The sequence below is a fragment of the Chelonoidis abingdonii genome, chromosome 8, assembly GCF_003597395.2.
Source record: "Chelonoidis abingdonii isolate Lonesome George chromosome 8, CheloAbing_2.0, whole genome shotgun sequence".
Taxonomy (NCBI): domain Eukaryota; kingdom Metazoa; phylum Chordata; order Testudines; family Testudinidae; genus Chelonoidis; species Chelonoidis abingdonii.
This window is the reverse complement of record NC_133776.1, coordinates 52,489,604-52,505,114: the sequence shown is the minus strand read 5'-3', so window position 1 is coordinate 52,505,114 and position 15,511 is coordinate 52,489,604. Positions and strand designations below refer to the sequence as shown.

General features: G+C 54.0%; 1 protein-coding gene across 3 annotated transcripts in view; it reads left to right on the top strand.

The window, feature by feature from the left end:
• The window catches only part of TRPM2 (transient receptor potential cation channel subfamily M member 2), a 60,399-nt gene that overhangs the window by 28,205 nt on the left and 16,683 nt on the right, over positions 1 to 15,511 (top strand). For 2 of the 3 annotated variants that reach the window (XM_032772462.1, XM_032772466.1), the window contains exons 12-20: positions 3,509 to 3,859; positions 4,996 to 5,133; positions 6,489 to 6,618; positions 7,577 to 7,722; positions 8,443 to 8,555; positions 9,745 to 9,958; positions 13,062 to 13,180; positions 13,543 to 13,675; positions 13,858 to 14,029. In XM_032772462.1, coding sequence (XP_032628353.1) covers positions 3,509 to 3,859; positions 4,996 to 5,133; positions 6,489 to 6,618; positions 7,577 to 7,722; positions 8,443 to 8,555; positions 9,745 to 9,958; positions 13,062 to 13,180; positions 13,543 to 13,675; positions 13,858 to 14,029 — 1,516 coding nt within the window. The remainder of the gene's footprint in view (positions 1 to 3,508; positions 3,860 to 4,995; positions 5,134 to 6,488; positions 6,619 to 7,576; positions 7,723 to 8,442; positions 8,556 to 9,744; positions 9,959 to 13,061; positions 13,181 to 13,542; positions 13,676 to 13,857; positions 14,030 to 15,511) is intronic. The other variant, XM_032772467.1, reaches the window with a different exon arrangement.

Here is a 15,511-nt window from a genome sequence, read left to right as displayed (position 1 = left end):
AAGCAGCTACTCTGTTCAAACCTTGTAGGTGTGAGTCTGAACTACAGGTGGGGAACACAGGATTCAGTGCTTTGTAATGCCCTGTTTTTCCATAGATAAGCCCTTCGTTTTCAATTGAAACCGATTTTTACAGAAAAAATCCTGGGTCTTACAAAAAGTATTGTTTTTTTCTGGTTTTCACCCTACTTTTGTATCATTCAAATATATAAAAAATAACTTGTTTTATTAAGAAAATACAGTACATTGCATGAGGTATCTGTATTATGAGAATACATTATTCTGTGCATATATGCAAAGCTCCCTACTGAAGAAAGGCTATTAGTCTAGAAGACGCACACAAGAAATGGGCACACACAAGCTTTGAAGTGCGTGCGCGCATCTGAACATACTGATGAAACTCAAACCCACCACATACACATATCAAGCTGTTAGCAGATAAAAATTTAAAGATCTGAAACACTAAAATGGGAAGAAAACGAAAATCTGTATCAGAATACGTTTCAGAACACAAGGAAGGATTCAAAAGTTAAAAAAAAAAAAAAACAGGAGAAAAGGAGGAAGTTGAGCGCATAAGCCGCAAATGGTGTGGCTCAATTATTAAATGTATCTATTTATAGGCTAATAATTCTAAGTCTACAACAGTAAACTCTTTATTCAAATGAAAAGTGTATTTGGGGATTATAGATAAGACTAAGATTTTGTGATGGAAATTTTTAGTAAAAGTCAGAGACAGGTCATGGGCAACAAAGAAAAATTCACAGAAGTCTGTGACCTGTCCCTGACTTTTACTAAAAATATCCATGATAAAATGGGAAGGGTCTGGGCAGCTGTGGGGTGGCTGGGAGCTCTGGGCCCCACCCCCACCAGTGGGGGCTCAGAGCTCCAGAGTCCCCCTGCCACCAGCGGTGGAGGGAAGCTGCAGGGTCCCCCTCCCCCCTCCCCAGCAGTGGGAAGCTGTGGCAATCCCCCTGCCCTGCCATGGCAGCCAGGGAGCAGCCAGGGTCCCCCTGCCCTGCAGCGGTGATGGGGTGCTGCAGGGGTCCCTCTGCCCCATGGCGGTGGTCAGGTGCTGCAAGGTACCCCCGCTGTCCATGGCAGCTGAGAGGTTGGGGGCCCCACTGCCTCAGGCGGTGGGGGACCTCACAGCTTTCTGCTGCTGCAGGAGGCAGCAGTACCCTGCAGCTCCCAGCTGCCAGGGCTGAAGTCATAGAGGTCTTTGGAAGTCACGGATTCCATGACTTCTATGAACTCCGTGACAAAACCATATCCTTAATTAGAGAGAGATCATTTTCTTAAACTCAGAGGTAGCATTGTGTTTTGAGTTCTCTTTTAGTTCTGCAGCAAACCACACTGAATTCCATTCATCAAAGCAGTAATGTACAGAATATTTTTCTCCCCTGTTCTTCCATCCACCAAAACAAAACCCAGTATTTACCCAGAAAAATTATTAATAGTTTTTTCCACCGATTTTCACCTGTTTTTGCTGTTTTGCAGTAATAACCACTGATAAATTCCCAGGAAAAATAAAATAAAATAAAATAAAAAAATGAAGGGCCCTATCCATAGATCTAATAGCAACCTGCTCAGGCAAAAATGTGACTGGCCTTTAAATGCTGACTGAGGGGGAATGTATTCCAGAGTCTAAATAGCTGTCTTTTACAAATGATTTACCTCTCCACTGCCAAGAAATCTGTCGCAGATGCCATAGTCCTGTTGTGCACTTAGTTATATGCATCGCAAGTCTGCTGGATGCAAGGCCCAGCTCTCTGAGCTGTGCATTTTCCCGCTGACGTACTCGTCCCAGCTCTCTGAGCTGTGCGTTTTCCCGCTGACATACTCAGCAATGTCACAACATTCATGTGGAGAGAAGTGGAGGGGAAAAGCAAAGCCAGCTCCTCTCTCACGCATCTGTTTTGCAATCTTATTGCTCGAAAGCTAGAGGTCGGCAAAATTGGGTCTTCCCTTTAATTTTTCTGATTCTACTGGAACTTGGAAGTAGTTTACAGAGGTTGACGTGTTGGCAAATATTTTGTCGGAAGGCTTCAGCTGCCCAGTGGGACCCAAGAGATGGGAGGGGGGCTGGCCAGGAATTCAGAATTCCATTCTGCAAAAATGTTGAGATTTTGAAATCTGTTTTCATTCCACATTGGAACAAACCTGAGACCTTTCAACATTTTTCATGAAAAAAACATGAGACAGAGAGCAACCAAGCACCCAGAATAGTTAAGACATGAGATATAGGAGACCCAGGTTCGAGTCTCTCTCTGAATAAGGAAGAGAGGGACTTAAATTTGGATCTTCTACATCCCAGGTGAGTGCCCTACTCACCAGGTTCTCTGGGTTGGACCAGGGATTCCATCCTAGCTATGAGGAACCTTCCTTACGCAAGTTCCGTCAAAACCCATACGTTCCTGCACAAAAATTCAATTTTGATGCTTTGGAATTTCCTAGTGAGAAACCCATCAAACTGAGAAATTCCTGTACATGCCACTCCACGTGGTCTGGAGACAAGCAGTGGTTAAACAAAGGACACACACACATACCTGAAAACAAAACGTGAGGGTGGCATGAGTTTCTCCATGGAAACGTCTGAAGTTGCATGACAAGAAGCATCAGAGAATTTCAGGGGCTTCCATCTCAGCCACTGAAGAACCAAAAGCCAGGAAAGCAGATTTCCAGAGTGCCAAACCTTCTGACCATGGAAGCATGGCCACTCGTAGGTCTAATGTCTTGCCGGGGATGGATGGCCACTGCAGAGCCCTTATAGCTAGAGGATTCCATGCCCTAACAAAATCACCACAGCCTGCAACTCATGTGCACACTATGGCACAGCATTTCCTCACCTGAGGAGTCCCACTGAATTTGGCAGGTGTGCGCATTGGAGGGGTATTACTCAGCGTGAATAAGCTTGAAAGAATCTGGCCCCGAGGACGGGAAATACCTGGCCAACTGTAACAGCTCCCCCAGTACAGATGGGATCCGGGCTGGGTTACACAGGCAGCTGATCCTGCCAGGGCCCCAGGGCAGGAGAGAGAGGCAGAAAAAAAGTGTTTATCTCCTGGGGGGAGGGGAGGAAGGCCAGAGGGAGCTGGTCAGCCCCACACCACTGGATTGTGGTGGGTAGGGAAGGGGATGACCGTGCTGCCTAACTGCTGTCCAGGTGGGGCTGAGTAGCCCCTGAGCCACGGTGCCTCTGAGAGGAGAGGATAGGGGCAGGTGGCCAGTGGCTCAGGGGCAGAGGAGGAGTGGAACTCTGCCCAAGGGGGCAGAACTATGTTGCTTTACTATGGGCAGTGGAGATGTGTGCTATGCATGGCTTGCGTCGACCTGTCCATGCCTTCCCCGTCTCGCTGCCTCCCCCTGCTGGCTGCTTCCTCTGCTCCAGTGACCCTTACCCGGGCTTGCTGTGGTGCCCCATGCCTGCTACCTGCTTCAGCACCCTGCCCTGGGACTGATCGGCAGGGCGGCGTCACGTCACTCAATGACAGCGCTGTCTCTGGCTTGCCAGCCTGCAGATCTGCACCCCGTGATGGCCGCTGCCCTGATCGCCAACAAGCCGGACTTCGTGAAGCTGTTCTTGGAGCAGGGCGTGCGCCTGAAGGAGTTCGTCACCTGGGACACCCTGATCTACCTCTACGAGAACATGGCGCCCTCCAGCCTCTTCCACAGCAAGCTGCAGAAGGTGCTGGTGGAGGAGAAGGAGTGCTCGGCCTTCTCCAAGGTGCCGGTGATCCAACTGCACCATGTGTCCCAGGTGCTGAGGGAGCTACTGGGCGACTCTACACAGCCGCTGTACCCGAAGCCCAAGCACGCTGAGCGGCACCGGCTCTCCATCGCCGTCCCGCACATCAAGCTCAATGTATGGGTCTCCTTGTGCCAGGGCGGGGAGCTAAGGGGGTGGGCAGCTGAGGGGGTGGGGAGCTGAGATGGCGGGGAGCTGAGAGGGTAGACCTGCTGGGAGAGGACTCCAGCTGGTGAGGTCAGGACTGTGGGCAGGTTTCAAACTGGGCACTTGAGCAATCTCTGCACTGGCCAGCACCTGAGAAACCCCGGCCTTGGAACAGCCAACTGAAGGCTCTGGGGAGATCTGCACTGGTGGGAGTGTATCAGTGTGCCTCCAACCAGGGCTGACTCCTAATGCAGCACTGGTGCGAAGGACGACTCTTCGATCCATTATCAGGTTGGCATGGTGTAACTACGCCTACCTGGACCCGGGGCCATGTGTGGACCACAGGAGCTGGCCCTGGGGTAGGTACATTGGGGAGCTCCACTGGTGTAAACTATCCTGCTCTAGACAAGCCCTTGTATTTGTTTGGTTGTTCCTCTCCAGCTAAAGACAGGTTTAAATTCCTGTAAAAGTTCAACCCCTCCTCAGCTCAAGTGGGTTCCTCTGAGTCCCCACGGAAATCACCTGAAAGCCAGACATGGCCATTGTAGGCAGATCATTGCCTGGCCCATTCCTGGAGCCTGATTCCCATGGTCTTCCTCCTTGCACAGCGGGTTAGTCGTGACACACCCTTCTGCAGCAGTAGCATGTCCCACCCACATGGCACTGCTGTCCCTGTTCCAACAAGGGGCATGGCAGGGGAGACACCTTACGTCAGGTGCTCCTGGATCCATGCACTGGGGAAACCCCAGGTGTTTCCAGGACAAGTCCACGGGCCAGGGAGGGGAGATCCTGGTAGCTGCAGAGGGAACTCGTGTGGTTTCCCCAGATGCCTGGCTCCCCTGCTTCTGCATTTGTTAATGCAGGGTCTCACACTGGGAGCTGGGAGCTGCATGGAGCAGCTGCCACAAGCTGAGAGAGCAAGTTAGCTAGCTGCCTCTGCACTGACACCAGATTGCTGGTCCCCTGTCACTGGGTCTCTCCTTTCTCCATGGCCTGCAGCCTTCCTGCCCCCTTACCAGGGCTCCAGTTTGCTGTGCCAGCAGGGTGCCCTTGAGCGAGCATCAGTTCTTTGCAAAGTCTTGGTCTAACTCTGCCATCCTCCCCAGGTACAGGGAGTGAGTCTCCGCTCCCTCTACAAGCGCTCATCCGGCCGGGTCACCTTCACCATGGACCCGGTCAGGGACCTCCTCATTTGGGCTATTGTCCAGAGTCGCAAGGAGCTGGCAGAAATCATCTGGGCTCAGGTACAAGGATCCTTCCCAATAACTTCCCAAGGTCACTGTTAACAATGATAGAGTTGAACCCAGGTCCTTCAGTGCTGACCACCTGTGTCTGCCACGAGCCCACAGACTCCCAGCTCCAGCAACGCTGCTTCCCTCCTGTGCAAGTTTGGGGCCCACTGCTATCATCTCACATTGTCATCATCACCCTGAGCTTGTGACCTAGTGCGGAAGGAGCGGGGTTTGTAGGGGAGAGCAGAATCAGCTGGGCTCAGGCCTCCTTCTTGTAAGAGCAAGGGCAAAAGGCTGTCTCTGAACCCACCACCATCTGTAGCTTCAGCAGAGGCCCGCCAGGAACACGCTGCCTCCATCAAACCAAGCAGCAGTCGGTCCCCATTTGGACAAGGGGGACCCCTATCTTCCAGCACTGGGTGGTTACAGCTCATCAGCTCGGGTCTGGTCAGGAAATGAATGTCCTGGGCCTAGACCTTTTGCACTCACAATCCCCAAGAGGGACAGCCAGGCCGTCCCACAATGCCCCATGAAAGTGAGCACAGAGCAGCGCAGTGAGTTGTGGCGCTGGGACCCACAGGATATGTGCTCTCGAGTGGGGCCCGTGCCAGTGCAGGCACAGGGAGTAATGGCAGCAAGTGGCCACGCCTGCAGCTCGGACTGTGCCCAGGCTCTCAAGCTAGGCCAAGGCACGTGATTGCTTAGCTCGAGGCCCCACAGCAATGGAGGTCTTTACCTGAGAACCTTAGCGAGCGCAAGTCTCTTACCAGTAGCAGCCACTGCAAGGGGACAGAGAGTCCCCCTCTCCCAGCCTAAGTTGTGTTAGTGCAGCCGCTGCATGTAGAATTGGCCAAGACCATCAGCAACAGCCAGCCGTAGGCCTTAGGGAGAGATCCCTTCCCAGCAGGTTGTGTGGGTGGTGGTGACATGTCCTGGGCCAGCTCAGGGTGCTCCCAGTTCTCTGGGCAGGAAGGGAGGAGGTACTGGGATGCCCATGGACAGGGCGAGGGGCACATGGAGGGTTTCCTGTGCTGAAGGAGCTCTGGGCAGGAAAGAGCATCTCTTTAAATGACAAACCACTGCAGCATTCCCCAGCAATGGTCCAAAGACCTGGACAGCCCAAGGGCACAGCAGTGCCTGGCCCTGGTCCGAGGGAACACTGCAGCCTGGGCAGGGGCTGGAATTACTTGCCTAGCCAGGAGCCCCATTTGCCGTCACTACCAGCCTTACTTTGTAATGCTGGCCTTTCTCTGTGGCGCTCAGCCTGGGATGCCCTGCTTCTCTCTCTTCAGCTGACACATGGGGCTCTGCTGGCTTCCCAGGATGGGAGTTCCCTGTTCTGGCTAATCTGTGCCCTGCTGTCTCAGAGTCAGGACTGTATTGCGGGGGCGCTGGCCTGCAGCAAGATCCTGAAGGAGCTGTCCAAGGAGGAGGATGACACGGACAGCATGGAGGAAATGCTGACCCTGGCAGAGGAGTATGAGCACCGAGCCATCGGTGAGCATTGTTCCCACAGGCCGTGCCCTCTCAGTGTAGTGCTCTGTCCACCGCTGGGGTGCGGGTCCTTTAGCTCAGGCAGCTGCAGCTCATGTATCTAGCTCCAGAGATCCCAGGGTCAACCTCTGCTCCCAACAGCTCACCAGAAACAACAGCATCGCATTATCGGCCCCTTCTTCTGTCTGGAGCCACTGCTCCCTTCCTGAGTTCGTTCCTGGTGCCTCCCTGGTTCCAACTGGCGTCAGGCACCTCCCCTCCCTCTGGCCAGGGACAATGTCTGGTGATTTCTGATGATGAATGTTGCTCCACAGTCCAGCTGCCAGGCTGGGCAAGGGGGGATCCTGTGGGCCTTGACTATTCCAGTGCTGTGTACCGGTGCCGGATACCCCCAGGCTAAGAGCGTTGGTACACAGAGGGGGATAGTTGTCTTCTGGGCATCTGTGAGACAAAGCCATGCCTGGCTGGCTGGCCTTAGGGATGTGGGGGGTGCTGTTCCTGGACCAGGGTGTTTGGTACACACATCTGGGCTCGGACCATTTGTTTGGAAAGTTCTTGCTTGGGGGCTGGGAAATGTGTCTGGTACCGGGTAGGAGAGGCTAGAGCAGAAGCCACAGTGCAGCATAATGGCTGGACCTGTGAACAGTCCTGGGCTCAGAGGTTGGCAGGAATCGGTTCAGAGCACAGCTGGACATGCCATGACAGAGTAGCCTAACTCCAGAGACAGATCTCCAGCCTAGCAGGTGCACAAATCCTGCACCTGAAGCTTGGGCCAACGCAAGGCCCTGCAAAGGACAGGAAGCTCTCGGGCTGAGCTGAACCGCGCTGCCTCTGGCCGCATCCTGAGGAACGGTCTGTCTCCACGGTGCAGGGCTCTCTGAGTGGTGTCCTAGAGTCACACTGGGCACTAGCCTCTCTTCAGCCCATTGCCCACGTTTGGCTCTGGTCTCTGCCCTGCTAGGCGTGTTCACAGAGTGTTACCGCAAGGACGAGGAGAGAGCCCAGAAGCTCCTCATCCGTGTCTCGGAGGCCTGGGGCAAAACCACCTGCTTACAGCTGGCGCTGGAGGCCAAGAACATGAATTTTGTGTCCCACGGAGGTATCCAGGTGTGTTTCCAGGCTGGGAGGAGGCACTCACCTCTTCCCTGCCCCATGTTAGGGCCCAGTATCTCGCTTCCTAGCTGTGGGGCTCACAGGAGGGTGCCCCACTGCCAGGGCCTTGTGTCGGCTCCCCCAGCACTGTCTCCCACTGCTTGAGCTCAGCCAGGGGAGCATGTCTGGCAGCTCGGGCTCCACCAGGTGCTCTGAGAGTGCCTGCACCCATTACCTGCATAGATCCCGTGCCATGCTGCCTGGGAAGGGCAGAGGCCATGTACCTGCTGTCTGAGGCAGGGGACATGCTGTGGCATGCGGGCTCCCTGGACACCCGTGCTTTCCTCACAGGAGATCACACACACTGTTGGATTGCCCTGAACGCCCCACCCCAGCACTCACTGGCTGCCCACATTGTGTCATTGCCCGCAGTCCATTTCCTCTACTCTTTGGTGGCCACTTGCTGATCCTTGGCCACGGGGGGTCCCTGTTCACCATCCAGACTAGTGAACTACTCAGCGAGCCAGTCTCTGCCAGCTTCCATCTGGCACAGCTGTGGGCAGGCCCTGGGTTACTCACTGAGCCATCCATGCGAGGGGTGTGGATCTGGCCGGGAACAGGGTGGGCCACGCTAACATTTCCGTTTGAGATCAGTGATGCTGGAGCTAGAGGTGAAGGGGGCCAGCTCTGGGCTCCATGTGAGCTTGATTTCCTTCCTTCCTCTCCCACACCCAGGCCTTCCTGACCAAAGTCTGGTGGGGGAAGCTGTGCGTGGACAACGGCCTCTGGAGGGTGATCCTGTGCATGGTGTTCTTCCCCCTCATCTACACCAGCTTCGTCACCTTCAGGTACCCCTAGTGCTCCTGGGATGGAGCTGGCATGTGGCCCCGGCCCTAGCTGCTGGGAGTCAGACTGTAGGACTCGCATTCCCTGACTGCAGAGTGCTTGCATCTCTCCTCTGCCTCTCCCCTGTGCTACTGCTGCATCCCCGTACTGGCCAGTGGTGTGAATAGTTCTCCCACTGCCATCAGCGGTGCTTGAACCACCCAGTCAGGGAGGCTAGCCCTGGCCCTGCCCCTTCTGCCTGCGGTCCTCCCCTCCACCACACCCTTCCCCCCATGAGAGCTCCCCACCACGGTCACTGCCCCCCTCACCCCAGCTCAAGGCTGCCTGAGCGCCCCCAGCCCCAGAGAGCCAGGCGGGCTGGCCCAGCACACACAGCCTCGGAGCGCCACGCAGGCAGCCTCAGTGCCACCAGACCTGGAGTGCCAGGTGGGCTGGCTCATCGCCAGGTGGTCTGAGCACCGGCCCCAGCTGCCCTGAGTTCTGGGCCTCAGGCTGGTCCACCCTAGCCCCAGCCCAGGCCAGGGGGAAGAATGGGAAACAAGAGGGGGGCTCAGGGCAGAGCATGGACAGGACTATGCTTGGCTGTTTGGGGAGGCTCAGGCTCCAGTGGCCTGCAATACCCACTGCCCATGCCCACTACCTTCCCAAACTGCACTGCTCATGCCCCGGCAGCCTGGCTGATCTACCCCTCCCTCCCTGGGAGAAAAGGCCCCGGCCACTTTGCTCGCTGAACGCTGTTGTGCCAGCTAGCAGCAGCATTCCCGTTCTGCCGTTAGCTTCAGCCAGCTTACCAGAAACGTGCTCCCAGCCGGCCAGCACAGGCCTGTGGGCACTGGTGAGCCTTGGGGGAAGCCAGGACACTGTCAGAGCTGGTCTCTATCCTTTGCAAGACACCGGCCAAGCAGTGCCCTGTCCAACATCTTCCTGGCAGGGCACTGCTTGACCTAGCAAGCTGCGATGGGAAAAGATGAGAGGTCTTATAGCACAGTATAATGAGAGTAACAGCAGTCCTGGGCCAAGCAAACCTGCCCATCCCCAAGGGGCTGGGAAGAGTCCCAGGGTTCCCTAGCTGCACTATATCTGCTCAGAGCAAGGCCTCTCCCAGTTAGCCCACGTGTTCTGCTCAGCTGCGTCCAGCTCCCCTCTGACAGCTGAGTCAGCTGTTCCTTCCTGCTTCCTTTCCCCATGCAGGGAGAAGAGGCTGCAGCCCATGAGCAGCCTGACACGCACCCGCGCCTTCTTCACGGCCCCCGTTGTCATCTTCCACCTGAACATCCTCTCCTACTTCAGCTTCCTCTGGCTTTTCGCCTATGTCCTGATGATTGACTTCCAGGAGACACCGTCCTGGCGGGAGTACTTCATCTATTTTTGGCTCTTCTCCCTAGTGTGTGAGGAGACCCGCCAGGTACCGGGTGGGCTCAACAAAGGCATGGGGGGCAGGGGAGATGGTGGTGATGGTGAAATCCAGGCTCTGCAAGGCGTCTCTCAGTCAGCGAGGGCTGCCCGCCCCAGGGTCTCTCGGAAGGGCAGCAGCCGTTCCTGTTTTTGCACTGCTGCATGTGCTCCCACAACAATCCCATCAATTACTCCAGCCAAATGGTGATGTTGCACCCATCAGTCGGCCGCACACTCTCACACACCACACTTACAGGGTTCTCGCCAGACGGGCCCTTCAGACCATCCAGTCTGGCAGGGCTGGCCTTAGGGAAAATGGCGCCCTGGGTGAACTTGTATTTTGGCACCTCTGGCCCCTGTGAACGCAGAGCCCCCTAACCCCTCTGGCTCCCGTGGGTGCCCCCCACATTGCCCCTGGCCTCCGCAGGCTCTCCAGACTCCCCAGTCCCCTGCGCTCCTAACCCCTGCACCCACATCGGGAAACAGACCTGGATGCACAGAGCGGCTGGTATTGCTGCTCGCTCCCCCCTTGAACGCTGCTCCTCTGTACACCTCTCGGGGGCTGTGACGGGAGGAGCGATGTCAGGGCTCCCAGCATCCAGGTCACTTTCCCCGCCTGGGCTATGTAAAGGAAGGGCAGGAGAGCAGCAGCCCCTGATGTCTCACAGCACACCTCGGATGCGGAAAGTTACTTGATCCAGGGAGCCCTGGCATTGCTCCTCACTCCCCTCCTCACAGCCCCCTGGGGGGCACAGAGGAACATGGGGGGCCGAGCAGTATGTGTGTCACTGCTCCCACATATGTTCCTCCAATGTGAGGAAGCAGGGAGACATCTGGGCACCTCCCCAAAGTGATGCTCCCTGCCAGCCAGGAGCAGTTTCTGACACTACCACCAGCAGCGCGCACCTCTGCACTGCCGCATGGCACCCTCTTGCCCATGGCGCCCCTGGGCGGTCACCCGAATGGCCCACTCCTAAGGCTGGCCCTGTAGTCTGGCCTGCTGTACATCATATACCAGAGAATTTCACCCAGCCATGCCAGTATCGAGCTCAGTCACTTGTGTCCATGCGCCTTTTGGGAAGATGTGCTTTAGTCAATCCAAGACAGCGAATCCACCACCTCCCATGGTATTTTGTTCCCGCATGGCCCTCTGGTGTTCTCCAGACATCATTCCACCCCGGCGATCAATCTTCATTTAAAGTTACAGAGGCATAGCCCTCCCACTTTTAGCCCCCCCGCCCCCCCAATGACAGTAACAGCAGCCCTGGGCCAGGAAAAGCTGCCCATCCCTGAGGGGCTGGGGAGAGTTCCCAGGGTTAGCACTGCAGCCCTAGCAATCACCAGTGGCCACAGGTCTGCTCTGGCTGGCTGGGAGCACATACCTAGGTAAGCTGGCTGAAGATGGCATGGGATCACACTCTTTGTTCAAAACATGGGCCTTCATTCCAGTATGAATCTGTCTGGCTTCCTCTTCCAGCCATTGGTTCTTGTTCTGTCTTTCCCCCAAGATTAAAGAGCTCTTTAGCACCAAGTATTTTCTCCCATGCTTACTAGGAAGGATTGCGGGCATAGGCCTAACCCAAGTCAGGGGAGAAAACTTTGGTATCTCCAGTGTTTCATAGTCTGCCTCTACTTGTCAGACCGACTTACCCTTCCAAATCCATGACATGGTGTGAGGGACTAGCAGGGGTCCTTTGGTGATTTGTAGCGATTACAGAGAGAGTCACTGATATGCTGGGGTGACTGAACTGGAGGGATAGTGCAGGAGACCCCAGTACCCGCAGAGCAAGTTGGTGGCATTCATAAATTCTGACCAGGGATGGATGGGTGCTGAATGGGCAAGGGAAAGCATGAGAACTCCTTTCCCTCCCATGGTTTTGTTTCAACTGCTCTTGTGGATACTGCTGGGCTGAGTCAGGGGCAGGAGGAGAAGTGCCCAAGATACTGAGACCTTCCTAAATGAAGGCACTAAGGCTCAGTACTGAAATAAGGAACTGGAAGCTTTATAGACCCAGGGTTATCTCCCAGCAGCCTGTGCCACCATGCTTTGAGCCCCCTGTAAAACCAAGCGTGGATATATTGGGGTGGTTCCAGGAGACCTGGTCAGGAGCCTGGAGGGGATCTTCTCAGCATGTGTGGATGGAATATCTGCAACTTCCCACAGAAACTGTCTCATAACTGTAGTATAGATAAGAAGATGGGAAGTCAGGGATTATTTCTGTGGGAAGAGCTGTCCTTGTGTGTTTGTCCCAGAGCTGAGGCGAACTCAAGATCTGTTCTGTAACCCCACAGGATGACAAAGAGCCATCGTCACCAGCAAGGATTCATAACTCATTGACATGGAATCACAGAAAATGCCAGGTACTTAGCTGGTGTCAATAGCACAAGTGCCCCTGACTTCCAGGCAGGTGGTCTACATGACTTGAGTGGAGCTATGCACCAGCTGAGAATCTGGCCCACTTCTCATAGCTAAGCAGTCAGGCCATGTTAGAACATGGGTTAGGAGAGCTCCAACGTGCTCCAAGATGTGATACTGCAGATTCACTGCCCTTTTGTTACTCAGATCACTGAGAAATGACCTCAGAGTTTGGCCAAAAGGAAAACGATAAGAATGAATCAGCCATGGGGGTGTATGCAAGGATCCTACCGGTCCCTTTGGAAATAACTGTGGTCAGATTCCCAGCCTCACTCTATTATGCAAAAAAAGAGTTCTAGGTCAGCCTCTCAAATGAGCTAGCAAATATTTTACAGGACATCTAAGAACAGGACCTGCTACCTTCTTCAGAGGTTTAGGCCAGGACATAAAACAGGTGAGTGCTGCCAACACCAAGAGCCTCTGTAGTTTAAATGAAGATTGGTCACCAGGGGAGAATGACGTCTGAAGAACACCACAGGGCCAAGTCTCAGGGATTGTTGAGGAGTCTCCTGGCACCAAAATCACCATGGCAGGGAAATTCATTATCAATTGAAGCCCACTCCCCCATTTCCTCCCACTCCTCCAAATCCAGCTCAGATTCCTGTTGGGACCCAGTGCCACAATTGCTGTCTCAAGTGCATAGAAGCAGCCTATGTTTTGTTTATTGAAATACCGAAACCACTTCTTTTCCTAACAGCTGTTCTATGACCCCGATGGCTTTGGATTACTGAAAATGGCCTCCTTGTACTTCAGTGATTTCTGGAACAAACTGGATGTTTGTGCCATCTTGATCTTTATAGCAGGGCTGACCTGCCGGTGAGTACGAGGGATTCTGTAGGACAGTATCAAACTGCTCTTTGCTGGAGTTGCTGGAGAACCAGGGAGGGGGATTTGCAAAAGAGGTGGTTGGAATTTTTTCAATGTAACATCTACATTCAAAATTCAGATGAAACTTTTCATCGAAACATGGATCATTCTGCCCAGCTCTGTGCAGTCCCCACCTGCTGTGTCACTCCATTGGATAGGTTTTGTGCTGTATCCCTCTCTCAAATGGGACTCTAGAGATAGATTTATTTGTTCCCCAGGAAAGCAAGCTGTAAATTTTTCTGTTTTAAAAAGGCAGTAACATTGGTTAAGACAATGCACTGATGTGTCTTCCTTTCCCCTGTCTGTGTCAGATGGATCCCATCCACTTTGTATCCAGGACGGATCATATTGTCTCTGGCTTTTATTATTTTCTGCTTGCGGCTGATGCACATTTTCACAGTCAGTAAAACTCTGGGGCCCAAGATCATCATAGTGAAGAGAATGGTAAGAGCTACTCCTCCCTGCAGATGGCATGATGTCAGTAGGAGCAGAGTGGGGCCTGCATGCGAAATGTGATCCGGGTATAGGAGTTGTGCATGCACTTGTTCTGGGAGAGGATGTAATTCTCTGCATCTGATCTGTTGAGGGGAACCTTTTCATTCCTGCTTTGTCTCATGGCTTTGCAGATGAAGGACGTCTTCTTCTTCCTCTTCCTCTTGGCTGTCTGGGTTGTGTCCTTCGGCGTAGCCAAGCAAGCTATCCTGATCCATAATGAGGAGCGTGTGGACTGGATCTTCCGGGGTGTCGTCTACCATTCCTACCTGACGATTTTTGGGCAGATCCCTTCCTACATTGACGGTATGGAACCCAGGGTTTCTCGCAGGCTCCTGGCTGGGCCAGGACAGAGCTTGGCATGAGATTTCTGAAGCTGAATGTCTTTGTTACAGTGCAGAGGCATCCCTGTGCTCAAACGGCCAATCTAGTCCTGCCAGCGTGCAGGGGCTCCACACAGCTCAGTCCCTTCCCAGCAGGGGTCCAGTAGCAGCTCGGCTTCCAGATTTTGACACAGACCAGCAGGAAATGAGGCTCACAGTGAAAGAATGAAACTGAAATAAAACATGAAAGACAGAGAGAGCGCGAAGGGCAGAGAGGAGTGAATCTGGGGCTGGGCCCAGAGCTGGTTTGCTGTGTCCTTTACCATGCACACCCTAGCTCACACCAGCATCACAGAAGGACGTGAGCCCCTGCCTTGCTTTCATGCCGCTGTGAGGAAGGTGTAGAACTAAAACACGACGGGCCAGCACATCGCTTCTGGGACACCTGCTTCATGCAGTGGCAACTCCCTCCAAGTCAATGGGCCAGATCACAAGCTGGTGTCAATTGGTCTGGGCCCACTGAAGCCAGTGGAGTATTACACCCATCAAACTGGTGTCGTGGAGTGGAGACTTGAGCTCAGTGCTTGTGTAGGAGAGGGCAGCATGAGATGTCAGCAGAGACAGGAGAACTAAAACTAAAGTTACCCAGAGAGCCTGATCCTGTGAGGGGCTGAGCTCCCTCAGCTCTTGTTGCTGTCAGAGCATTGAGGATGCTCAGCACCTTTAAGGATCAGGACCAAGAGCAGCAGGGACCCTTGCCTGACTGTTTCTCTCCCAGCATTCTCCACTTCCTTCATAAGTGCATCCCAAATAGTGTCTCAATCCCACTGCTCTGCTGGCATGGGTGGGGTGCTGCCATTCATTAGTCATGCACAGTCACATGACAGTCACTGGTTTCCATGGAAATATTCGGACTCCTGAAGGGGTTGCACATTTGCAGGGGAAGTGCCAGGTTTGCTATTAGTCATTTCTCCCCTCTTAAAGAGTTACCCTGACCCAATCAGGCAGCAGGAACACCACCACATGGCCAATCACATGCTGTAAATGACAGTTAGAATAAAGCAGTGGGAGCCATCCTGAGGGTGGGAACTATGACAAATGCAAAGGCCAGGTTCCGGAATTGGGAATGCAGTGTGAATGACTCACCCTTCTAAGACAGGCCTGAATTCCGCTCATCGGCGGGTCAGGTAACGCTGTTCTACCAAGTCTAGAGGGTAACTCATCACTGATTAGCGACTGCACCTGGCAGCCTCGGGGCAGAGCAGAGAAAAAAGCTCCAGCCGCTCTCCTACCTGTGAGTAGCTGCTAAGAAACGACCAGTCAGTTACAAGCATCTATTGCTCCATTGTCCTAGAGGCAGCTGGAGGCAGATGCGCCATGCAGGGACTGAGTCTGAGGACCCCACAGAACTCCCTGGCCTGGAAAGGCAGGAACAAAGTAGTGTTACAGACCGAAGAGGGCTGCT